A 25,101-nucleotide genomic window follows, 5' to 3' on the forward strand; every position below is an offset into this window, starting at 1 on the left:
GTGTGTACCTTTCTCTTGACATCCCTGCTTTTTAGAATTTTGCAAAATGATTCTTCTTCCCTCATTTATAACAGGACTTTCCATAAGCAGGACACATCTTTGGAATATGTCTACCTCTGCACCTGCTGTATTTGTTGTTTGAGTTTTCCACTTTCCTTTGGGAAACTCCTGGTACTCTGCCTCTCTGTTTTCATCACATGCACTGCTGTGTTTATCTTGACATTCTCATATCCTTTTCCAGAGTCAAATCTCTTTCATGCAACAGTCTTTCTCTACATCTATTATCTGGGATTCTGCCAACTATACTGTCTTTAATGAGTGAATGATTCAAATCTCCAAATTTACAGGACTTACTCACTGTGTGAAGCTCAGCTAAGTATTGGCCAAAGTTCAAACCTTGTTTCTGGTTACAGGAGAAAAATTTACATCTCTCAAACTTGGCGTCTTCACTTGGGGGAAAAAAAATCCTCAAAGTGTCCAACGTGAAATCTGTCTCGTCAATTTGAAAACTGCTATAGATGTCCAAGGCATCTTCACCCATCATGTGCAGAAACATAGACCATTTTCATTTTCCATTGATCTCTCCCATTCCACCAACCTCTAAATAAAGGCGTTTCCAATTATTGGCTAGATTGCCAGTAAACTGCATCAGTGTAGGAGGACTTAACTTATGAAAATATTGTCTTCTCTTACTCACACAGATACTTCTGACACCAGTTCTTTCAAGAAGAAAGACTTTATGTGGGTTTAACACTTAACAGACTTTATTTTCCTTGAGCTGCTTCAACTGACTTCCAGCAACTCTTCTTCTTTGGCTTGGCTTCGCGGACGAAGATTTATGGAGGGGGTAAAAAGTCCACGTCAGCTGCAGGCTCGTTTGTGGCTGACCAGTCCGATGCGGGACAGGCAGACACGATTCCAGCAACTACTCCCATCATAAAGGATGAACTGCTGAGTGTCTCCAGCATCTTGTCTTTTTTTAAACTTCCCCCACAGCATCTTCAGAATTTTGTGTTTTTACACCCATTATATTGCCACTTTCTGATTCTTATAATAACCCAATACCTCTCCCATCCATGCAACTGTCCAAGTTTTTCTTAAATGCTAAAATTGAGCCTGCATTCACCACTTCAGCTGGCAGCTCGTTCCACACTCCCATCGCTCTCTGAGCGAAGAAGCTCCCCTATATGTCTCCCTTAACACATGTCCTCTGGATTGTTTCTCAACTCCTCTCAGGGGAAAGCGCCGACCTAAAATTAATAAGCCCATCTGGTCATTTTAAGCACCATCAAACTTCCCCTCAATTGTGGAGCCTTCTGACTGAGAGCTGAGGCCGGGCCTGGTTGCCTCTGCCACAGGCATCCACCACGCCACCCTCTCACCCACCTTTAAGCAGCCCACCGACACCTGCACGGCCGAAGGGTTCTGGAGTTGCAGCCGCCCCCGCAGCATGTTACTCCCGTAGGCGAAGTAGAAGAATTCATCCTGGATGCCGACCGCGCTCATGGAAAAAGGAGCGAGTTATATTAAAAACTACCCCCGACGATCCACAGCACCGGACGCCACAACGCCTGCGCAGTCCCGGGACAGGTGGCGAAGGCTAGGCGCAGTCCCAGTGAGCGGGGGCGGGATTTGCTGCCTCCAGCAGTTATGGGGTACGGCAGAGAGGCCGGGGTTTGTTGGGTCGCCCGACCAAGGCTGCGGTGAAATTTGATCTTCGGTTCTTTTGGGTCATCGTTCACTCACTCTTCCCCCCACCCCCTCACAAACTCAGTCCTGAGGCTTTTTGGCCTGGGGTTCGCGGCTAGATGGCGGAAGATGGCCGAAGGAGCGGGCATGAAGGCCGGCACCACCGGCGCAAGCGGCCCTCGGCCGAGGAGCGGGAGCCGGAGAGGAGAAAGAAGAAAAAGATGCACCAAGAAGTGAAGAAAATCAAACACGTCGAGACCTTGTAAGGGCCGGGTAGGGGCGTTGACCGAGGCTTGGAGTCACGCGTGTTTAGATTAAAAGGCTCGTGGGTCAAACGTCGGGAAATGGGGGCTTGCACGGTCAGCATTGGCTAGACGGGCTGAAAGGCCTGCTACAGAGCGGAGGGGTGGATATCAAGGAGGCTGAGGAGTTTTTGTCATCCGGCCCACCCCCTGTCTCTGGAGAGGAATTTCACAGTTGGGGGAAAAAAACCGTCATACTTCTGGTTAATAGTCACTTTGAGAACATTGGGGTAACGTTTTGGGGAACTGATTGTTAATTGATATCCGTGTGGTACATGTAGTGACCATTAAACATATTATAGTGGTTTATGCTGATGTGTCACGGAGCAACAGTGGGAAGGTAGAAGTGTATTGACAACATTGGATCATGATAGTGTCCCTTATGTGTGATATTTTAGATTTGATAACTTTTTTATTAGTATTTTACTTGTTATTTTTTTTTGTTTGTGAGAGTTTTTTTATATATAATGTTACTAACTTTATTAATTCTTCACTCTTTATTTTGGGGGGAAGGGTGGGTTTTTTTTAGATATATATAGATTTTTTTTAGTGGCCGTATATAATGGGGGGGGGTTAGACTGACTTAAGTTAGGTCATTAATGCTGTGTTGTAATAAGTACTTTATTTTTATTTTTCTTTAAATGTAATTTTTTTGTTTTATTCATGTGATAAAATCTTTAAATAAAGTTTAAAAAAAATGATAGTGTCCCTGAGCCCTTGGTTGAAGATGTTGAAATTAATAACATTTATTTATCTTCAAGTGAAGCTGCAGCAGTTGTTTATTTTGTCCAAAAATGATTCCGTCTTCCTGGAGAAGGGCATTTTTGTTGTATTTCACTTCATGAGACCCAACATTAAATTTGCACGATTTGAATGTACCATCATCAATAGGAAGTTCATGCTTTATGTTTATATAATGTTTTATGTTTATGAAGTCATTAAACAGCTTATTTTGTTTTAATAGTTATGAAAAACCACCACCAGGAATGATAAAGGTTAGTGCTAATTAAAAAGTGTTGTATTTGTTTTTTTTGTGTTAAATTTGAAACTTTTAAAAAAATGCTGATAACACTCTAATGTTGGTGACTTGATGAATTACTATTACTTGCCACAATAGGGTGGCACGATTGGCGTAGCAGTTAGCATAATGTCGTTACAGCACCAACGATCAAGAAGAAGGTTCCAATCCCATGCTGTCTGTATGGATTTTGCTCGTTCTCCCCATTGTAATGGTTGCAAAGCAACTAGCAATGCCTTGCCATTTGATTAGACTTGGCTGCCAGGAGGGGACTGACAGACAGCATACAAGATCTGTAATGGAGACTTGCAGCCTCATGGCATGTCTCAGTTAAAGCCTCAACTTCAAAGTAAAGAACCTTTTCCTTTATTCATGTGTTACCTAAGAACTCACACATACAAATACAAGATGAAACACCCATGTGTGCATGAGATTTCCCCAGGAGCTCTAGTTTAATTGGATGTAAATTGGTATCTATTTCTTTACATGGAAAATTATTCTTCATGGGGCTTGAGACAAATATCATTTCAGATATAATTTCCAAAGGATCCTTCCACTCTGTTCCCTTCACAGAGAGTGGTATTTGTTTAAACAGCTGTCCTTGTAATTTCAAATTAGGTGGGTTGGATGAGACAAGAATTATGGACAAGAGATAAAGGTGTTATGTTTTAGGGGAACATTACTTGGGGGGGGGGGACTTCTTCACTCAGAGGGTTGTGAGCAGGTGGAATGATCTGCCAACAGAGATGGTGAATGTGAGTTTGATTTTGACATTGACGTTGAATGGAGAGATCTGGAGGGATATGGTCAGGGTGCAGGTTGATGGGACTAGGCAAAATAAGTTCAGCATAGACTAAAGGACTGAAAGCCTATTTCTGTGCTATAGTGTTCAATGGTTCAAAACCTAATATTGTTTGCAGTAGCATCTGGGTGAAGAACTGTCTTCTCATCTTGGTTCTCAATGGTTGAAGACTCGTATCAGAGTACAGGGTGGAGATGGAGAACCTGGTTGGAGATGTCAGAAAATCAATTTTTCTCTCTCTCAACAAGGAGTTTATAGGAGATTTTCAGAAGGAGAGTCTGTAGGACCACGCGCTTGTCTACACTCATGGTGATGGAGAGAGTTGGCTCCTTCAAGTTCTTGGGAGTTCACATATCAAAGAACATCTCGTGGAACCAGTGCATCAAAGCAACCAGAAGGAAGGCACACCAGAGAGTCTGCTTTCTGATTTGGCATGCCAACTCCTACTCCAACAAACTTCTACAGATGTACTGCAGAAATTATACTGACCCATTGTATCACGCCCTGGTATGAGTAATTTGAATATCCAGCAACGCAGAAGGTAGCAAACATAGCCAAGTCCATCAGAAGCTCTGACCTCCCAACCACTGTAATATAGGCAACCAATGTCATAAACGATGCCCATCACTCAGGTCTCAGCCTCTTCTTGCTGTAACCTTCAGGAAGAAGGTACAAAGTCAGAAGTCCATTACCTTAAGATTTAAGAACAGATCTTTTCCTGCAACCATCAGGCTCTTGAACCTCTCCTGACCACACAAAAGACTACTACTAAAATGACTCGCATTACTGTAAATATCAATTCTATATCTATATTTTTGTTTATTAACCTTGCCATACAGTAATGTGATATGTTATTGGTTAGTTTTCTTCATACTAAATTTCTTGTCATTATCAAATGACTTCTCTGCACATAGGAAGATGATGACAAGCCGGAAGATTGTATTCCAGATCTGCCAGGGAATGAAGAAGCTCGAGATTTCCTGGCACACGCTCCGACCAAAGGACTTTGGATGCCATTGGGAAAAGAAGTGAAAGTCATGCAATGTAAGCAGAATCTTGTTGAACTTGTTGTTTAACTTTATGTGAAATGAAACTCACTTGTTGGAACAGAGGAAAAATATTGATTATGGAAATATGCTTCATAGAATTTAGTGTATATTTTAAAGTTGTCAATCACAGTTAATGTTTGCAAAATAAAATACTTTATTCATGCATGTTACCAGAGAAAAAAATAATAGACAGGGGCTGATTAGGGATAGTCAACATGGTTATGTGCATTGATGGTCATGTTTAACTAATCTTATAGAATTTTTCGAGGAGGTGACCAGGATATAAGAAAGGCTGTGGATATTGTCTAATGGAATTTTATAAGGTCTTTGACAAGATTCCCTATGGGAGGTTAGTCAGGAAGGTTTGGTTGCTCATTGTTCATGGTGAGGTAATAAATTGGATTTGATATTAGCTTTGTGGGATAAGCCATAGTGGCAATGGATAATTGCCTCTCTGATTGGTGTCTAGTTGTGTACCTCAAGTGTTGGGTCCATTGTTGTTTGTTATCTTTATAAATGATCTGGATGATAATGTGATAAATTGATCAGCAAGTTTGCAGATTACCTAAAGATTGGAAATGTATTGGACAGCGAGAAATGCTTTCAAAGTTTGCAGGGGGATCTGGACCAGCTGGAAAAATGGCTGCAAAATGGCATATGGAATTTAATGCAGACAAGCGTGAGGTGTTGTGCTTTGGAAAGACAAACCAAAGTAGGACATACACAATAAAGAGTAGATCACTGACAAATGTGGTAGAACAGAGGGATCTCTGAATACAAATTCATAATTCCCTGAAAGTGGCGTCACAAGTAGATAGGGTCGTGAAGAGAAATTTTGCCACATGGCCTTAATTGAGCCAACTTGTGGATCTAAAGATAGTTAAGTCTCCAGGTCTTGATGGAAAACATTGCAAGGTACTGAAATAAATGGCAGAAGTTGTAGCAGAGGCTTTGGTGATTATTTACCAAAATTCTCTGAACGCTGGGCAGGTCCCAGCAGATAGGAAGATGGCTAAGGTTGCGCCACTATTCGAAAAATGGATGGAGGGAAAAGGCAAGAACTATGGGCCAGTTAGTTTAACATCTGTGGTTTGTAAAATGCTTGAAGCTATCATTAAAGGAGAAATAGCGAGGTATCTGGAGCAAAATGGATCCATCAGGCATGCCGACGTTCAGAATTTTTCAGATTTCAGAATCATTTTAAAATGGCGGTCCCTTTAAATAAATGCGATGTTTCAAAATCGTGCAAAACGGGGTACAGGATGTTAAATGAATTTCGATAAATAAAGACCATAATATCATTAGCAGATTTTTTATGTTAAAGTAAAACTTCTAAATAAAACTGGCTCAGACCCCTGTCCCCACCCCCCATGGGTGTCCTCTCTTACCCTCAGTGGAAAGGTGACTCAAACACCCAGTGAGAGAGAAGCAGGCTGGCGGCTGGCTCAATGTGGGATCAATGGCCGTCTTCTTTACCCATTACGTCCCACACAGCTGGAACCTCTCTGGCGCTGGCAGAGCAGTTCCAGCTGCTTAGGTGATTAAGGGTAATGAAGGCAGCTATTGCTCCTGCATTGAGCCGTTGCCGCTAGCCGGTGCAGCACTCTGGTGAACTCTGGGCTCAGCAGCACTGCAATCCTACTGCTGCATCGGGAGTTAGGTAGGGTGGGTGATGGATGTCCAGGGGGGCAGCGGACAGCCAGAGGTGTGGAGCGGCCCCATGGACAGCCAAGTGGGACAGATGGCGGGGGCTAGGAGCGAGGTGGTTGCGTATTGTTGCGGACAGCCTGCAGTCAGTTTAGACTGCAGGCTAGCCGTAAAATGTTTACGGCTGCTGCAGGAAAAATTCCGGATGGGAATTAGTTTCTAATTCCAGTCTGGAACTTTTTACACAGCCAGTGTTGCGGGTATTTTCTGAGAAATTCCCGTTATGTAGCAGCAGTGTAAAGAACATATTTGATGAGCAGATGTCCTCCACTGGGGGGGAAAAAAATGCTGGTGTTCGGAATCCTGGATGAAAAGTTAGGCATCTGTACATTAATGATCTGGAAGAGGGGATAGAGTGTAGTGTATCTAAAGGCCCTTTCATGCAGTGAAAAAGCCCGACTGTGCAGGCGAGATTCTCTACCCTTACGTCAGGAGACATCTCTATGAATGCGCCTTGGCCGGCTCTAAGGCACCATCTGCAATCCCTCTCGTACAGCCGTTGCAAATGGCTGGTTATTGGTGGGCTGATGATGTCACGATGATGCCGTCATTCAACAACCCATCTTTCCTCTCTCTTTCACCCATTCACCTCTCTCCCTTCATGACCCCTCAGGGCAAAGGCAACCGGTGGGAGCCATCAGGTCAGGGGTGGTCGACGGGAGCCATCAGATCAGGGGTCGCCAGGGCAGGGGTAGCCAGCCGGAGCAGTCAAATCAAGGGCTGTCAGGGCAGGGCAGCCAGCGGGAGCTGTCGGGGTGGGGGTGGCCGGTGGGAGCTGACAGGGCGGGGCAGCCAGCAGGTGTCATCGGGGATGGCTGGAGTGGACTGTGACAGCCCCACCGGCTGCTCCAGCACCTCATCAGGCCGCTTCGGTCTTTGGGGCCACTCATCAGCAGCTGAAAACACGGCAGAGTAATGGCTGTCTTCCCTACCCATAATCCCCCATACAACTGGAGCTGTTCTGAGAAGCACAGCAATTCCAGCTGCAAGGGGGGACTATGGGTAGGGAAGATGGCCATTGGTCTGCGCATATTTATGATGGAGACACTACGGCACTAGTCACCCTGACTCCATTGGCTCCGGAGGATGTTACGAGGTGCCGCTCAACATGAATGCGACACAGGAGCGTCCTTTCAGTGCTGCTCCATGAAAGTTAAGTTTATGTTTTCCCTCTGTGCTTATAGCCGGCCTCCAGGTGGAGGCCTGGCAAGAAACGGCCTTAAGCTTGCTGATGACAATAAATTGTGTGGAAAAGCAAATTGTAGAGGATACAGAAAGTCTGCAGAGAGCTATAGAAATGTTAAGTGAGTGACTAAGGGTCTGGCAGATGGAATGCAATATTGGTGAATGTGAGGTTGTTCACTTTGGAAGGAAAAATGGAAGATCCGATTAGTATTTAAATGGTAAACGATTGCAGCATGCTGACATGCAGAAGGATTTGGTGCTTGTGCATGAATCACAAAAAGTTGTTTTGTAGGTACAGCAGGCTATCATGAAGGTAAATGGAGTGTTAGCCCATTGCTAAAGGGATGGAATTTAGCAGCAAGGAGGTTATGCTGCAACTGGACAAGATACTGATGAGGCTGATTCAGAAGTATTCCATGCACTTCTGGTCTCCATACTTGAGGAAGATGGTTCAGAGGAGGTTCATCAGGTTGATTCCAGAGATGAAGGAGTTAGCCTATGAGGAGAGATTAAGTTGTCAAAGGCTGTATTACTTGAATTTAAAAGGATGAGAGGGGATCGCAGAAATGTATAAAATTATGAAAAGCATGTATAAGGCAGAGGTAGGTAAAAGTTTTTTTTTCCATTTGTAGGGGAAACTAAAACTAGGGGTTATAGCCAATACTTTATTTAAAATAAAACCACTGAGCAAATATATTACAATATTTCAAACTTAATCCAAATACATGTGGTATTTTATAAAAAAAGAGTAAAGAAATACAAAAGAAAGAGAAACCTCCTACAAACTTTTTTAAAAAAAAGAAGAGGGTCAAGAAAGCCATAACAGGAGTGCTTCACTTTGCGATACTTTTAAACATATAAATATTTATAGAAACCTATAAAAGAAATGGTATGTTTGAGATTCATTAAAACCTTAATATCAACAGTTTGTAAATATGGGCTCCATATTTTACAAAATGTATGATATTTATCTCGTAAAAAGTAATTTTTTCAAGTGAAATCCAACTTCAAACTTTGCACTCCATCTATCCATTCCCAGATCAGTATCCAACTTCCAAGTTGTAGCAATACCTTTTCTAGCTATTGCCAAGGCAATTTGAACAAATTTCACTTGATACATATTCAGATTTAATTTGGGTTTAATCCCTCTTAATATCTCCCAGTAAAAATAACATTGGATCCTCTGGGAATCTTACTCTAGTTATTTGTTCTAATAAATCACCCATATCAAGCCAAGAAGTTTTAATTGTGGAACACTGCCAAATTGAATGCAAAATAGTACCAACTCCTTGTCCACATCATAAACCTAAATCTGAGCAAGTATAATTCATGTTATGTAACTTTTGTGGTGTTGAATATAACTGATGAATAAAATTATTTTGAACTGACCAATATCTCACATTTATTGTACTTTTCATACTCTCTCTAAATATCTGAATCCACCTATGTTGATCTATTTGCTTATTTAAATCTACCTCCCATTTATGTCTTGATATATGAACTCCTTTTCAAGCCTTCTTTTGTAATAATTTATACATCTCTGAAATAAATTTCTTTACATCCCCTGAGCATAATAATTCTTTTGTTTCCACTGGTAATACTAAATCTTGACCAAAAAGTTCACAAAAAACTCTTAATTTGATAATAACCAAATTTTGCACTTTCCAATATCTTAAAACTTCCTTCATTCTACTCAAAGTAATAAATTTCCTGGCTTCAAAACAATCTAATTTTTTTTTAATACCACAATTTTGCCAAATTTAAAAATATATATATATTCCATAGAAAATAGAATGTCTATTTTGATATAAAGATGTTCTTCCAGACATTAAACCTCTTCCTCCAATCTCTTCATCAATTTTATTCCAAAGTTCAATTAAATGTTTCAGTATGAGTGTTTCTCTATTTGCTATTAAACCATCTTCCCTTCCATTTCTAAATAAACTGTTGTGAATCTGTTTCTCCTATTTTATTAAGTTGAATTCGCTGCACCTTGATGCAGTGGAGGCCACTTCAGTGAACACTTTTATGACTGATTGGAAAGAGTTTACAAAGTAGGGGAATTAAGGGATTTTGGAGGAAAAGGCAGTTAGGTGGAGATGTACTTACTGTCCCACCGAGGCCACCTGAGGTCCCACTGAGGTTAGGTCTGGGTGTAGGCCAGTGGGACAAGGCAGAATAATAGTTCGACAGACGTGAAGGGCCTGTTTTGTGATGTAATGCGCAATGGAAAATGTTTGTACACGTGCCCTAAATCTGGATGAAGCTGCCTGTCCTGTATGGTCCAATAAAGCTGGTTGTTTAAATAAAAAGAATCATCAAGTTTTTGTTTCTCAAACATCCTATTCATTTAATTATAAACATGAATTAATCTGATCAGTTTTATGAATGTACATTAAGGCAAAGCAACAAGATTAATAATTACATAAAACAACTTTCCTGTTTCTTAAACTAGAATTAATTGAAGGTGTTTTAATTTTCTCTCTTTTGATATTTTCCTCTAATGTAGGCATTTGGTCTTGAGTGCACTTAGTTCAGGCATCAGTAGAAATAGCTTAGGGGAGTGAAGTGCTTATGTACGTATGACAGCTATCGTGGTTTGCAACCAAGCCAAATGAGTCCTTCTCCTTTAATCAATTTGAGGATGACACCATTTGGGCTGAGGGATATTGACTAGAAATAGTGTCAGAGTTAACCAGTCTATATGAAATTGTGAAGTCCAGACAAGCAAGCAAGTGCAATTTATTTTAATGTAATTTTTTTAAAAGTTAGGCATACAGCATGGGGTGACAGACCCTTCCAAGCTCGTGCTGCCCAAATACCCCAATGAACCTACATTTTTGGAGGGTGGGAGGAAACCCATGCAGACATGGGGAGAATGTACAAACTCCTTAAATGTTTTGCCAGCTTGTTTCCTGCCTATGTCCATTTTGCTTACTAAGTTTAAGTATCTGATTCATTTCAATGGTTAAGCAAAACAAAATGGACAGTGATTGTAATTTGTTGGACTTGTTTCAGGTTGGAGATGCAAAAATTTTGGACACAGAACTGGGGATAGAGAATGTCCCTACTTCATTAGTGGAAATCAGAAATTGGAACAGTTCAGAGTAGTAAGTCAGAACTAATTTAAATACATCTTTCTTCCTATTTGTCAAATGATTGCGACGTCTTTGCTAAAGCCCTTCCTGCGTGCTCTTTAAGTCCCTTGAAGAAGTTCTGCATCTTCCTCAAGTTATTTCAGTGTCCTTGGGAATATGGTGCCAGAGGCCAAACTGTGTGAGAATTCCCTCTAGGTACTGAAAAGCCAATTTCTTTGGTTCCCCTCATCAAGAGCAGATGGCGACTGAATCTAGATTGTGTATTTCCAGCACTTTGGGTTTTTTTTCTTCTGAAATGTTTAATCCATCAGCCTGAAGTCAAGCAATTGTCAGGACCAAATAATGATGGTTTGAAGAATGTTTTTGCCTTTTATTGTATATTTTTTACAAATCTTTGACTTTGCAGATGATCGCCCTTTTTTGTGGCCCAATATGCACTACACAATGCTGAAACAGTTTTTCAGTTTCGTAAAATGGATCCAATATCCAAGACAGTGTGCAGGGTATCTGGGAGTGAAACTTGCATTTTCGTAAATACTGTGAAATAATTTACAATCTAACTGGTCGGAAATCCTAATGGTTCGGAATCAGGTTGAAACTTGTCTGGGACACTGGTTCCCTTATACGCTTTAAACTTTCCAATTTAAATTTAGGCATACAGCACAGTGACATGCCCTTTGGGCCCACGAGCACGTGCCACCCAATTACACCCAGTTGACCTATAACCTCCGTTATGTTTCAAACGGTGGGAGGAAACTGGAGTCACCAGGGAAAACCCATCCAGACACAAGGAGAAGGTACAAACTCCTTCAGACAGTGTGGGATTCAAACCCTGGTCCCGATCACTGGTGCTGGAAATGGCGTTGCGCTAACCGTACCGCCCTTGTCATTATGACATTTATAACTCGTTATGCAAGGTTCACTGGAAAATTTATTGTAATGCTGAGCAGCATTTTTTAAATGGACTATATTTTGAATTAGAAACATCCTTTAACATGGACCATTTTTTAAAGTAGAAGTATGTTAAGGTATTAATACATTAGCCGTCCATATAATCTGCCAGTCAACAATACCAAAGTCAAATTATTGGAGTATTTTTGTTTACCTTTTCTCTGGAATTCTTATTCAGTAAACTTCAAGAATGACGATCAAAATTATCAATCTAAATTTTAATTCTGCAATGCTGTTCTTTAATTTGGCCGAAAGCTGTAAAGTATTGTGTTCTTCTTATTGATTTAATTGTATTGAACTAATTCACTATAAATCCAAGGTCAGCTGATGCACTGAGAAAGAAAGACTCATGCATAATCTGTTTTGTAATTAATGGTTATGTCAGCAAAAACAAACAGTGGCATGAAACTTCCACTTAAAAGCCATTAGTTCTCCTTGGGATTATTGGCTTCTACTGAGGAGCACTTTGTAAGGGCCCTCATACAGCCACTGAAGCAGAGTTTAATGTGTCCCCCTGTGCACAAACATATACTGGCAGTCCCTGAGCTCCCTTGGGATGTAGGAGGCAGTCAGACCATGGCGTGAGGTTGGGCTAGGCGCCAGGGTGCCAACTTTCTCCAGAAGTCACATCAGGAGAGCTGTGGGTGTTTTTTCCTGTCCTTGGGCGGATGGTACAAATTCACCCGGGACCGTATGCGGGGCTTTATACCCGAGTTCGGCGGAAGACAAGGCCAGATCTTCTTTCAGCTCCGTGCAAATTCCCAGAGGCACCCATACCAATTTGTCATCCATTTGGGGCCATTGAGTCGAGCCATCAGGGCAATTTTCAGTTGGCAGTGAAACCTCTTGACGAGGCCATTGGACTGCGGGTGGTAGGCCGTGCAATACAATTGGGTTCCAAGGACATGGGATAGCGCTGACCACTGTATCGAGATGAACTGTGCCTCCTTGTCCAAGATTATGTCCGTTGCCAGCCTGAAACAATTATTCAATTAGCAATGAGGGCCCTGGCGCAGTATGTTGTGGTTGTGTCCGAGAATGGTACCGCCTCTGGACATCTGGTAAGCCTGTCAACAAAGGTGAACAGGTACATACTGCTTCTGGAGATCGGCAAGGGACCAATGATATTGACGTGCAAGTGCTCAAAATGCCTCCGTCGGGAGAAATGACTGGAGCAAGGCTTTGACATGCCTATAAATATTGGAGGTTTGGCAGTGTATGCAAGTTCTGGCCTATTGGCCGACCTGTTTACACAGGCTGTGCCACATAAACACAACTCCAATCTAGCAGTACAATGAGTCTTGGCTGTCTGCTAGATACGTCGCAGAGAAGTGTAGCCCCAGAGGGTCCAACCCTCACGTCCTCCAGTTTGAGCCCCAAAATGGCAGTACAATAGGGCAGTATCACCGGCACTTCCCCACCGAGGCCCCATTCGTGCTGGGAGCCTGAAGGTTCCGCTCCTGCTCAGGAGGTTGAGGTCCCCACTGCCGGCTCCAGGAACTCAATGTCCGCTACTGCTGTCGGCGGGAGCCTGGCGTCTCCGAAAAAGTTTTGGATAAATGAGGATTTTGAATAATCGAAGTTGTACTGTAAAAGTAATTTCCTCCACGGTATACAACTACGCATCTCCCTGGCTCATCAACCAATAAGTAGAGGAGAGTCTGATTTCCAAGTGATTTCTATACGCTTCATGGCCACAGCCAGGGCTACCTTAACAGATTTGAAATTTAGTTAATTTATTGTCACATCCATAAAGTTGCCCAGAAGGTACAGCTCTGGGTCTTATATGAAGGTCATTCCTGATACTCTTGTTAGTGTTTCAGAGATATCATGCCAGAATGATCTTACTGTCACACACAACCATGTAGAATGTTGGAAGGTTCCAATTTCGATGCCACACCTAAAACACATTTCAGATATTTCAGATTTTGATTTGTGTAATTTTTGTGGCGCAAGATATTGTTGATGTAGAAAATTGTGTTGGACAAGTCCATATCACGTATTAATCATTGATGTCGTCCTGACCAAACATCAGTCAGACTAGCATTTCTCTTGTATTGCAACAACTAGATTCGACTCCCTCCCTTAACCTTTGTAGACTTTCGCTTCAGAGAGCAGAATACATCCTAGTTATAAATTTAAGCTGATTTCCCATTTGAAGCATCCCCTCCACTTCATTACTTGAGGGCAGGGTCATTGTTGGACCCCATCTCTCTCACAAGAAGGACCTCAACTGAAGAAAGCAGTGGAAGGTTCCATTTGTCAAATAATATTTCTGTTTTAATTGTTCAAAGGACTTAAGTGGCTTATTTGCCTGTAGTGTATTCAAGGCTTTATCGATCGCTTCTCTAGTGAAGGGGGCATCTAATTCCATCTGATCTCTGTCTTCCAATTTTGGCAGTTCAATTGCCAAGAGAAATTCATCTATTTCAGTAGAATCCCCTATCTAATTGGATTCATACAGTTTTGTGTAGTATTGTTTGAAAGTATCATTGATTTCCTGATTATATGTTAATTTTTCAAGCTCTCTTTGAATTGCATTTATCATTCTTGATGTCTCCTCTGCCTTTAATTGCCATGATAAAATGCTCTATCTCCCAGTCCATAGTACTTTTGTTTTGACTTTAAGATAGATTTTTCTATTCCATATTTTTGTAAAGTATTATATTTCAATTTCTTATTTACCAAAATTTTGTATTTTTTTTCAAACCCTTTCTCTGGTTTTCTTTTTCCAATTCTGTTATTTCTTTCTCCAAGCCATTCACCTCAGCCATATATTATTTTTTTTGTATATGAAATTATCTATCCCCTCAAATAACTTTTAGTGTATCCCATATTAGGAAACTATCATTAGTGGAGGGTTGATTTGTTTCGCAAAAGAATTCTATTTGTTCCTTAGTAAAATTTTAGAAATCTGACCTTCTCAACAGCGTAGGATTAAGACGCCATCTGTAGACACTCTCTTGCTTCTCCGACATCGTTATCGTTAAAGTCAGAGGCGCATGGTCAGAGAGTAATCTGGCTAGATATTCTGTTTCAACCACTTTGTTTTTCAATTGTGCAGACATTAAAAACATTTATTCTTGTATCAGAGTCATGAACCTTTGAGTAAAATGAAAAATCCCTTGTGGGGTGTGATGTTTCTATACATCTATCAGGTTTTAATCTTTATTAAAAGATAGAGTGGATTTTGAAGCTTTTGCCTTTGTCACTATCCTTGCTGATTTATCAAGAACGGGATCCAAACTGTCAGAAGTACAAATTCTCATACATGAGTCTCTTTAAAATTGATGACACGACAAGCTTTATTTACAAGTCTGCAGAGTTGGACTCAACTGGCTTCTCGCCAAGTCAAGCCCCGATACATACAGTGCATTGATTTTTATACCTTTTTTGTTTGTCCTTCCCCTTCTTTTTAACACTGTTTTAATTGGTTAGTTTTTGCAAAATCATCCTAAGTACACTTGCATTTGTAATTATCATGTTTGTTACGTACACTACGAACTCTACACACACTAAATTCTGTTTCTCACTCTTTTTATCAATCTTTGGCTCCTACATGTCTCTCTGTGACCATGAAAATCTCTGTTTGTTATAACATTGTCTAGCTGAACTTTTATGGTAAGCTCCCTGTCTATTCTGGCTTCCCCTTTTATGATTAATCATCACATTTTAACTTAAGCCCTTTTTAACCTAAATTCTCTATCTATAACAATCCACCCCTTTCTTTCTTTAAAATGTGTGTATTATTTCTGAATGGGGACCTTAACCCAGGGAAGAGAACCATCTTCTGATAAATCAATTTCGTGTTGAAGTAAAATTCTAACTGGGTCTCCCAGGCCCCCTGGTTGCATGGTCTGCTGGACCATCGAAATCACTAGGCTGCGCAGACAGGGAATAAGATAGGGCAAAACAAGCAGGAGGAACAAAACACCCCCGATGACCCACATTACTTCCCTCTTTCTCCATACAAGGGGTATATGGTTGTTGGGTGGTATTTTCTGCCCAGCATTTCTTAGGAACTGAGGTATGGGGAATGAAAATACCCTCCTTTCTTTCCCAAGTGCGGTCCTGAAAAAGGACTACTGTGTCTCTGCACTTCTTACACTTCAGACCTGACAAAGACATAGGCAAACCAAGAAAAATCAAAGCATATAACAATAACATTGTCAATCAAGTCTTTCTGCGAAATCGCAAAGTAAGAGGTTTGTCTCCAGGAATACAAGTCCAATCTGAGTCCGTATCAGGGTCCTGAGGCGCCTCTACAGGTCCCTTAAATCTGGATGCGTGCGTCCACCCCTTCTCTCTTGTCCGTACTGCAGCCTCTGTAGTCAAGAGAACTTGGAATGGACCTTCCCACTGTGGCTGGAGTTTTTCAGTTTTCCAGGTCTTGATGAGAATCCAGTCTCCCGGTTCCACCTTGTGTAAAGAAAAGTCTAGAGGCGGAGTTTGTGCCAATAGTCCTCTCTTTCGTAAATCTGTAAGAGAGCGTGACAGTGCCTGTAAATAGTTCCTAACAAAAATATCCCCTTCCCCCAAGGTGGGACACCCCTCAACTGTACTCCAGAAGGGAAGCCCAAACATCATCTCATAAGGGGACAACCCCACATCCCTGCGTGGGGCAGTACGAATTCTCAATAAGGCCAGGGGCAGACACTTTATCCAAGGCATTTTAGTCTCCACCATTAATTTTGTCAATTGCGTCTTTAGGGTTCCATTCATACGTTCAACCCTCCCTGAGCTTTGTGGATGCCAAGGGGTATGCAATTTCCAAGAGACCTGCAATGCATCACAAATCAATTGCTGGACTTTGGAGCAAAAATGTGGACCCCTGTCTGAGTCTATAGAATCCATTATACCATATCTGGGGATCACCTGCTCTAGGAGGAGGCGAGCTACTGTAGAGGCTGTAGCATTTACTGTTGGGAAGGCTTCCACCCATCGGGTAAAGTGATTTATCACCACCAACAGATACTTCCATCTTTGGACTTGAGGTAACTCTGTGAAGTCAATCTGGATTCTTTGGAAGGGGCGTATGGCCAACGGTTGACCTCCCATGGTACTCGTCCTCATTACCTTCTTATTAATTCTTGTGCAGATGTGGCAGTTCTACACTTCCTGTTGGGCCAAGGTGTAGATCCCCTTACACACATATTCTCGAAGCACTGTGTCGCACAAGGCCTGGGTGCCCCAGTGGCTCTGATGTAGGTGTTTTAAAATATTGCGAGTTATTTCCTTATTTAGAACCATTCTTCCATCCGGTGTCTTCCATGTTCCATCAGGCAGCTGGCTTGCGCCCAGCTGAGCCTTGTCCTTTTCTTCCTTAGCAGTGAAAATGGGAGCCTTTTTTATACCTTGTCTTATTGGGATTAAGGTCAGCAAACGGACTTCTTGTTGCATGGCTGCCCTTTTGTCCTCTTCATCAGCCAGTCTGTTCCCAATTGCGGTCGGGGTATCTCCCCTCTGATGGCCTGGTATGTAGACCACTGCTATTTCCCGGGGTAATGTCAAAGCTTCCAAAGTCAGAGTAATCATCTGTTCGTGTGCCAATTCCTTTCCTCTTGATGTAATCAGACCGCGCTCCTTCCAGATCTTACCAAAGGTATGCACTACCCCGTATGCGTATTTGGAGTCAGTGTAAATTGTTCCAGTTTTCTCTGCCAGTACTCTGAGGGCTCTCTGCAAGGCATATAGTTCACAGGACTGTGCCGACCAGCTTCCGGGTAGCCTCGCGGATTCTACCACTTTCCAAGCATTTCCTTCTATTATGGCATACCCGCTTCTCCTCATTCCGTCAAGACATCTGGCGGAGCCGTCAATGTAGAATTCATATCCCTCTCCCAGAGGAGTATCGCAAAGGTCCTCTCGGGTCTTGGTCTGAAGATCTGTCAACTCGACACAGTCGTGCTCCACTTCTTCCCTTGTTTCACTGCCGTATAAAAACTGAGCTGGGTTGCAACTATTATTCTTAGCAAACTGTAGATCTTCTCCGACCATTAAAATGGTCTCGTACTTTAATATGCGGGAATCAGTCAGCCATCGATGGGCGGATTGTGTTAATAGAACACTCACAGAATGGGAGGTGTACACAGTCATCCTTCCTCCAAAAGTAAGTTTACATGCCTCCTCCACCAACAGAGCAGCAGCCGCTACTCCCTGGATACACGTCGGCCATCTGCGAGACACTGGGTTCATCATTTTGGATAGGAAAGCCACTGGGTGTCGCTGACCGCCTTTTTCCTGCGTTAAAACTCCCACAGCTGTTCCTTGGTTATGAGTGACAAATAGCTGGAAGGGTTGTTTTAAAGAGGACAGAGTGAGTACCGGGGCTCGCGTCAGGCGATGCTTCAAGTCCTCAAACCATCCCTTCTCCTCCTGGGTCCATTTCAATGGATATTCATCTTCATTTGTCAGCTTTTTCATACATAAACTTCACCAACGCTGAGTAGTCCTCTATCCATAACCTACAGTAACTTAAGAGTCCCAGGAATTGTCTTATTTCCTTCTTATTACGGGGTAACGGCATTCTAGTGATTCCCGCAATCTGTTCAGGGGTAATCCGTCTCTGTCCTTTACTTATCTGGTGTCCCAGATATACCACAGTCCTCTCAACGAACTGTAACTTGTTCCTGGACACTCGCAGACCCTTTTTCCCCAGATAATTCAAGAGTCTGATTGTATCTCCCCTCATTTCCTGTTCCTTGGGTCCTGATAACAGTAAATCGTCCACATACTGCATCAGTTGGGAATCATCGGATCGTGGATAGTCCGCCAGGATTTGTTCTAGCATTTGTCCAAACAGGTTCGGAGATTCAGTGAACCCTTGGGGCAATACAGTCCACCGAAGCTGCCTCCGTCTACCTGTCCATGGATTCTCCCATTCAAACGCGAACATATCTCTACTTCCCTCTTCTAGTGGACACGTCCAGAAGGCGTCCTTCAGGTCGATAACACTAAACCACTCATGGTCTGGGGGAATCCGACTCATAATAGTATAGGGATTAGGCACCACTGGGTGGCGGGTCTGAACAATAGCATTCAAACTTCTTAGATCCTGAACTAGACGATAGGATCCATCTGACTTTTTCACTGGGAGTATAGGGGTGTTATAGGGTGACATGATTTCCTCCAATAGTCCGTCTCGTATTAGGGTCTCAATTACCGGCTGTAGCCCCTTCCTCCCTTCCAAAGAAATAGGATACTGACGTTTCCTTACCAGCTGATGACCTGGTATTAATGTGACATGTAAAGGTGGGATGTCCAGACCTCCTCGATTTCCCTTCTTATACCAGACTCTCTCGTCAATCTGCCGTTCATCCTCCTCCTTCAGAGCACAGAGGTGGACTCGCACTTCTCCGTCCACGGGGAGAGCACCCAAACCTAGGAGAGCCTGTAAATCTCTTCCTAGGAGGTTAAATCCGGCCGACAGTAACAACAAGAGGTCCTGTACCCCTTCTCTCCCTTCCAGCTTCACTGTCACTTGGGGAATTATCGATACCATTCTGGGAGCCCCTTCTATCCCAGAAATTTTCAAATTGCTTTTCACAGGCTCGGTCCCGATCGGCACAGTTATTACACTACTTCGTTCCGCTCCCGTGTCCACCATAAACACCACCTCTTCTCCCTGGGGACCAATTTTTAGTTTTACCAAGGGTTCCCTCTTATACCTGGTCCCCAACATTCGGAACCCCTGACCCCCCCTAATCTTCTTCCATGAGTTCGAGGGTACGCACTTCCCTCTTATATTGGGGGCATTCCCTCTTGAAGTGTCCTTCCTCGTTGCAGTAATAGCACTTAACGGGTCTCCGGGGTCTCCCCTCTCTTGGATATCTTGGGTTGCTTAGAGGAAGGTTTTGTTTCCTTTCCCCTCTGGACTCGGCATTTATCTGTCGGATAGTCTGTACCATAATCTTCGCTGCCCTCTTTTGACCTTCCTCTTCCCTCTGCACATATACTCTTTGTGCCTTTTTCAACAGGTCGCTCAGGGGTTTTTCATTCCAGCCTTCCTCCTTTTCTAGTTTCTTTCTAATGTCCTGCCACGATTTGGAAACAAATTCAATTCGAATAAGCTGTTCACCCATTGGTGTACTAGGGTCCACACCCGCATACTGTTGGACATCCTTTCTCACCCTCTCCAAGAAATCAGTAGGGGACTCATCTTTCCCCTGGTGGTTCCCAAATGCCTTGGTAAAATTGTGACCCTTTGGCACAGCCTCCCGTATCCCTTTAATCGTCCACTCTCTATATTGTCTCATACTTGCCAATCCCTCGGGTGTTCGTTTGTCCCACCTGGGTTCATTCAAGGGATATTTTTGTTCATGGGGTCTGGGGTCCCCAGGTTGTTCACGTTCCCACATGAGGAGGGCAGCCTGTCGAATCATCTGCCTCTCCTGGGGTGAGAATAATGTTCCCATTATTGCCTGCATCTCTTCCCAGGTATATGTGTTTGGTCCCAGGAACTGGTCGAACTGTTCGGCCAGTCCCATGGGATCTTCCAATAGATTTTTCATTTCCTTCTTAAATCCCCGCACCTCCGTACTAGTTAGGGGAACGTTTACATATCCCGTTCCCCCTCCCGGTCCTCCCATAGGAACTTCCCTCAGGGGATTTAGGCTTACTGAAGACTTCGATGGTCCTGGACCAGTCTGGGATCTGGTCCAGGGTCGGTTTACCGGTGGAAGTTTAGGGTCCGACTCCCTTAATTCATCCCTTTGTTCCCGGCCCCTTCCGGGGCAATCAGATTCATCACCTTTCCCCTCCAGCAGCGAGCTTCCCTCGGGCGCAGTGGGCACCGGGGGAACATAAGGAGGGGGGAGGTTGTCCAGAGGTTCCCACTTCTTTTCTCCCGCTACCCTCAATTTAAAACATTTTGTTAAGGATCCTGGCCAGGGAACCCAACAAAATGCATATGCTGACTCTTCTTGATTCACCTTTTGAGTCGAATTTACATATATGTTTAATGCTTGTCTAACCCAATCCAAATCCAAATCCAAATCAGATCCAAATTTCGGCCACCAGACCGAGGAACCTTTGATAGGCTGTTTCGACCAAAGAAGACAATATTGAGCCATCTTTTTCTTGTTTTTGTCTCGATGTCGTTTACTATCCCAATTTTCAAACATTCTCCCCAAAGGGCTGTCAAGGGGAACTCCCGGGAAATGTCCTGATCTTTCAGACGAACCCTTAGATTTTGATCCTCCCATTTTTCCCACCTAGATCCGTTTATCGTTGCTGAGGACCCTCCCGTTCGGGACCCTACTCCCTTTCTTCTCGGACGCCTCGTCGGAGGTACTATCCCTCCGCCGGTTCCCGCCGAGGTTTCCCTGGGGTCTATCCTAGGGTCCCACGACAGGGTCCTCACACCACGACAAAGGCTCTACACCTGATTTATTGTTTTATAGTTTTTTTTATCCCGTCATGACCGTTACCTGGGTGGTCTCATCCGTCAATCCCCACACCACAATCGTAAGTCGTCACTTACCGGTGTCTTCCTGGGGATTGAACCGTCACCCCTCTCCTTTTCGTCTTGTCGTGTCACCTTGTCCGGATACCACTCGCTCAAGCCGCCCGAGGCGACGAACAAGGGACTAGGAGTCGCTGAACTCAGCGGGGACTAGGAGTCGCTGAACTCAGCGGGGTGCACCACCTCCGATGTCCCTCTTTCTCGCCTCCTCCCACGGCTGGAGTGTAGATCCCGGACGAGCCCCCAATTGTCAGAAGTACAAGTTCTCACACATGAGTCTCTTTAAAATTGATGACACGACAAGCTTTATTTACAAGTCTGCAGAGTTGGACTCAACTGGCTTCTCGCCATGTCAAGCCCCGATACATACAGTGCATTGATTTTTATACCTTTTTTGTTTGTCCTTCCCCTTCTTTTTAACACTGTTTTAATTGGTTAGTTTTTGCAAAATCATCCTAAGTACACTTGCATTTGTAATTATCATGTTTGTTACGTACACTACGAACTCTACACACACTAAATTCTGTTTCTCGCTCTTTTTATCAATCTTTGGCTCCTACATGTCTCTCTGTGACCATGAAAATCTCTGTTTGTTATAACATTGTCTAGCTGAACTTTTATGGTAAGCTCCCTGTCTATTCTGGCTTCCCCTTTTATGATTAATCATCACATTTTAACTTAAGCCCTTTTTAACCTAAATTCTCTATCTATAACACAAACAAAAATCTCCAATCAGTACATTTTGTCTACCCTCGACTGTTTTTAAGAAGACATTTTGTATAAAAGATTCATCATCAAAATTTGGAGTATAAATATTCATGAGAGTCCAAGATTCTGAATATAACCAACAATGTGCCATTAGAAACCTTTGCCAACACTGGTATATTTTTTATTTATTAAAATTGCTTCACCCTCCCCACCCCTCGCTTTGGTATTTAAAGAGGAGGATATGACTTGTCCCACCCAGTCCCTTTTTAACTTATTGTGTTCCAATTTTGTAAAGTGAGTTTCCTGTAGAAAAACTATATTTGCCTTTAATTTTTTAAGTGTGCCAAAAACTTTTTTTCCTCTTTGAATCTGTTAAACCCATTAATATTACAACTGATAAATTTTAACATTTTATTCATATTTACATTTGTATATATTCAGCTCTATCATTAGACTCTTGGTGATTTATACAGTTAAGTGATTTTCCCCTGTTAACAAACGATTACCCTGCTCTGATGGTGACGTAATCAATAAACCCCGGAAACCCATGAAGAAAACCCACAGTACTGTCCAAGGAAAAGCCCCTTAGCTTCTATGCCATTTTGAAAAATTCTCCCTCTCCGGTACAATTAACCCCCTTAAATCGGAGTATCCATCCTGCTACTATTTTGCTAAATATTTATTTTCTGTTGAACGCTCCGTATACATTTCAATATTACTTTAAATAACCGATAAAAGTTCAAAAATATAACTCATTTTACTTTATCCAATTTTTGACATTACAGTTCTCTTTATATTTTTTCTTTTTGTACTTTTTCATCTTTCTGGCCTCTATTCTTGGATCCCCTTTACAGTTCTTGTAAAAATCTATCCACTTCCTTTACTGTTTTATAGAAACTTCAGGGTCCATCTGTTACATCGATCCTGAGTACAGCATTGCATACTTTATATTCCGTGTTCTTAATCGTCTTTTAACATTGTCAAGTGTTTTTCTTTGTTTTGCCAAATTAGCATTTAAGTCTTGAAAGAATAGCACCTTTCCTCCTTCTGGACTGGGCCACCGTTTTCCCTGGCATCCTCCACTACTGCCCTTAATGTTGCCTCCTGATTCCAGTAATTTAGAACTCTCACCAGGACCGGTTGTGAGTTTTGGTCATCCGCTCTCCTGGGGCTAAGGGTCCGATGGGCTCTCTCTATTAGAAGTTTTTCCCTGAATTTTTCCACTCCCAGTGCTTTTGGGATCCACTCTTCAAAGAAATTCGCCGGTTCATTCCCTTTGGTCCTTTCTCTCAACCTGACGATTTGGACATTATGTGGTTGATTTTGTCAGCCACAGTTGTTTACCCGCTTTCCACTTTTTTCTATTTTCCTCCAGGATTTTTAATTTTTCTTGGGTTGTTTTCAACCTGGCTCACCTGAGAAGTCAGGTCTTCAATCGCCATCACTGTTATTTTTCGTTCCACTTCTCTTAGTACATTTTCCACCTTGAAGACTTGTTCACTCAGAACCTCCATGGTTTCTATCATTTTATGGAAATCCTGTGTTGATCCCCCACCTCGGGTTTGTCCCAACATCGTGGCTGCACCTTCTTCACCTCTCCCTTGTGGACTTTCTGTCGATGATCTCGGCAACTTTGAGCTTCTTTGGTTTTATTTTTCTGGCTCTTTTTCTTCTTACCCTCAATCTTTGCTTATTCCTTGAAGAAGGGCTCAGGCTCGAAATAGTGGGAATATTAACTTTGTCTCCTATGGATGCTGCAGGACTTGCTTAATTCCTCCAGCTTTCAGTGTGTGTTTACTACAGTCATCATATATGCTGACTTGCATGGTTCCACCGAGTTCTTCAGCAGTTTGTATTTTGGTCCAGATTCTAGCATCTGGAGACTGGTGAAGCCATTGATTTTGATGGGGAAGAAAAATTGTCTGGGAAGAAAATGCTAAGCAAATTCTTAGTTCTTTTTGTGATATAATTGAGTTGTTTAATTGTTTCCTATTTCTTTGTTTTTTTTATGTGTGACATTTTTTATACTATCTTTAAGTTGTAATAGTCGTTGAGGTGTCTGTAGAAGAGCACTTTGGGACAAATACTTGCAATTCCCTTAATTTTGAATTATTCATGGAAAAAGTTAAAGTTCTTCAAGTTGGCAAGGCAATTTTTGATAGCATTTGACAGGATCTTGCAAATATTGATTGAGAGAGGATATTTGCAGATTAAAGAACATCTGGCAAGAGGGAGGCTTTCAAAAGAAGAATCCATGGAGTCCAGGGAAAGCAAGTTGCTATTGGAGTGAAGGGCTTGGCTGGCAAGATAAGGGAACCCGAGATGACCAGGGATATTGAGGATCTGGTCAAGTAAAATGAGGGTTATAGATAGTTGAAATTGGGGAAATCTTTTGAATGTAGAGAGAATGCAGGATTCTCTTGAGGGAAATAAGGAGGGCAAGCAGGAAGTATGAGGTAGCTCTGGCAGATAAGGTTCAGCAGAATCCCAAGATGAAATGGTAGAAGTGGGAACAATTTAACATTCAAAAAAACATTTAGACAGAGTCATGAATAGGAAAGATTTTCAGGGATACCTGTCAAATGTAGACAAAGGACATAACCTTGGCTGGAATGGGCTGTTTCTGTACTGTGGAACTCGTACTCCATGATTCTATTTGTGAATGTCTCTGACATTCAATGATCGCCAGTGCTCCTGCTTAACAGCTCCCCTGACCCTGTTTGGTTGTGATCTCTGGTCCTGTTGATGTGGACTTTGCATTCTGTCTGTGACTAAGTGTGTCAATGGGAGGGATTGAATCAAATATTTTCATTTATATAGACTATTATTACAGAGACTAGCATTTATTGCCTTTAAGAAAATGGTGTTGCATTGTTGCGGTTTGTCACACTAATGGAATAGATGTTAATTGTAAATGTTTTAGAAATAACATTTTACTCATTTTACTAATATCAAAGTCAATGCTTTTGACAATGTTGTACTAAATTGCAGTTATTTGTGAAAAAAAATGTGTAATTTGTTGTTACTATAAACAATCTTATAACATGGTTCTGTCTTTTGCTAGGCACATGAGGATCCCATGTATGATGTAATCAGAGAAAACAAACGTCATGAGAAAGAAACCAGGTA

General features: G+C 42.3%; 2 protein-coding genes and 1 long non-coding RNA gene across 7 annotated transcripts in view; 1 reads left to right on the forward strand and 2 right to left on the reverse strand.

Moving 5' to 3' along the window:
* Positions 1-2,165, reverse strand: part of LOC138747852 (gamma-glutamylcyclotransferase-like) — a 49,990-nt gene extending 47,825 nt beyond the window's left edge. The window contains exon 1 of one of the 2 annotated variants that reach the window (XM_069907434.1): positions 1,387-2,161. In XM_069907434.1, the coding sequence (XP_069763535.1) occupies positions 1,387-1,506 (120 nt within the window). In that variant the 5' untranslated portion in view covers positions 1,507-2,161. Of the gene's footprint in view, positions 1-1,386 lie in introns of both variants that reach the window. The other variant, XM_069907443.1, reaches the window with a different exon arrangement.
* Positions 1,569-25,101, forward strand: part of rp9 (RP9 pre-mRNA splicing factor) — a 93,949-nt gene continuing 70,416 nt past the window's right edge. For 2 of the 4 annotated variants that reach the window (XM_069907422.1, XM_069907415.1), the window contains exons 1-5: positions 1,571-1,951; positions 2,956-2,986; positions 4,726-4,855; positions 10,771-10,862; positions 25,037-25,098. In XM_069907422.1, the coding sequence (XP_069763523.1) occupies positions 1,809-1,951; positions 2,956-2,986; positions 4,726-4,855; positions 10,771-10,862; positions 25,037-25,098 (458 nt within the window). In that variant the 5' untranslated portion in view covers positions 1,571-1,808. Of the gene's footprint in view, positions 1,952-2,955; positions 2,987-4,725; positions 4,856-10,770; positions 10,863-25,036; positions 25,099-25,101 lie in introns of all 4 variants that reach the window. The other 2 variants (XM_069907393.1, XM_069907404.1) reach the window with 2 other exon arrangements.
* LOC138747875 (uncharacterized) lies at positions 15,082-24,106 on the reverse strand. The gene is made up of 2 exons (XR_011347705.1): positions 21,283-24,106; positions 15,082-16,279 (listed from the first exon to the last, which is right to left on the reverse strand). It is a non-coding gene; the product is annotated as an uncharacterized lncRNA (long non-coding RNA).

This window comes from Narcine bancroftii, chromosome 1 (assembly GCF_036971445.1).
Source record: "Narcine bancroftii isolate sNarBan1 chromosome 1, sNarBan1.hap1, whole genome shotgun sequence".
NCBI classification, from domain to species: domain Eukaryota; kingdom Metazoa; phylum Chordata; class Chondrichthyes; order Torpediniformes; family Narcinidae; genus Narcine; species Narcine bancroftii.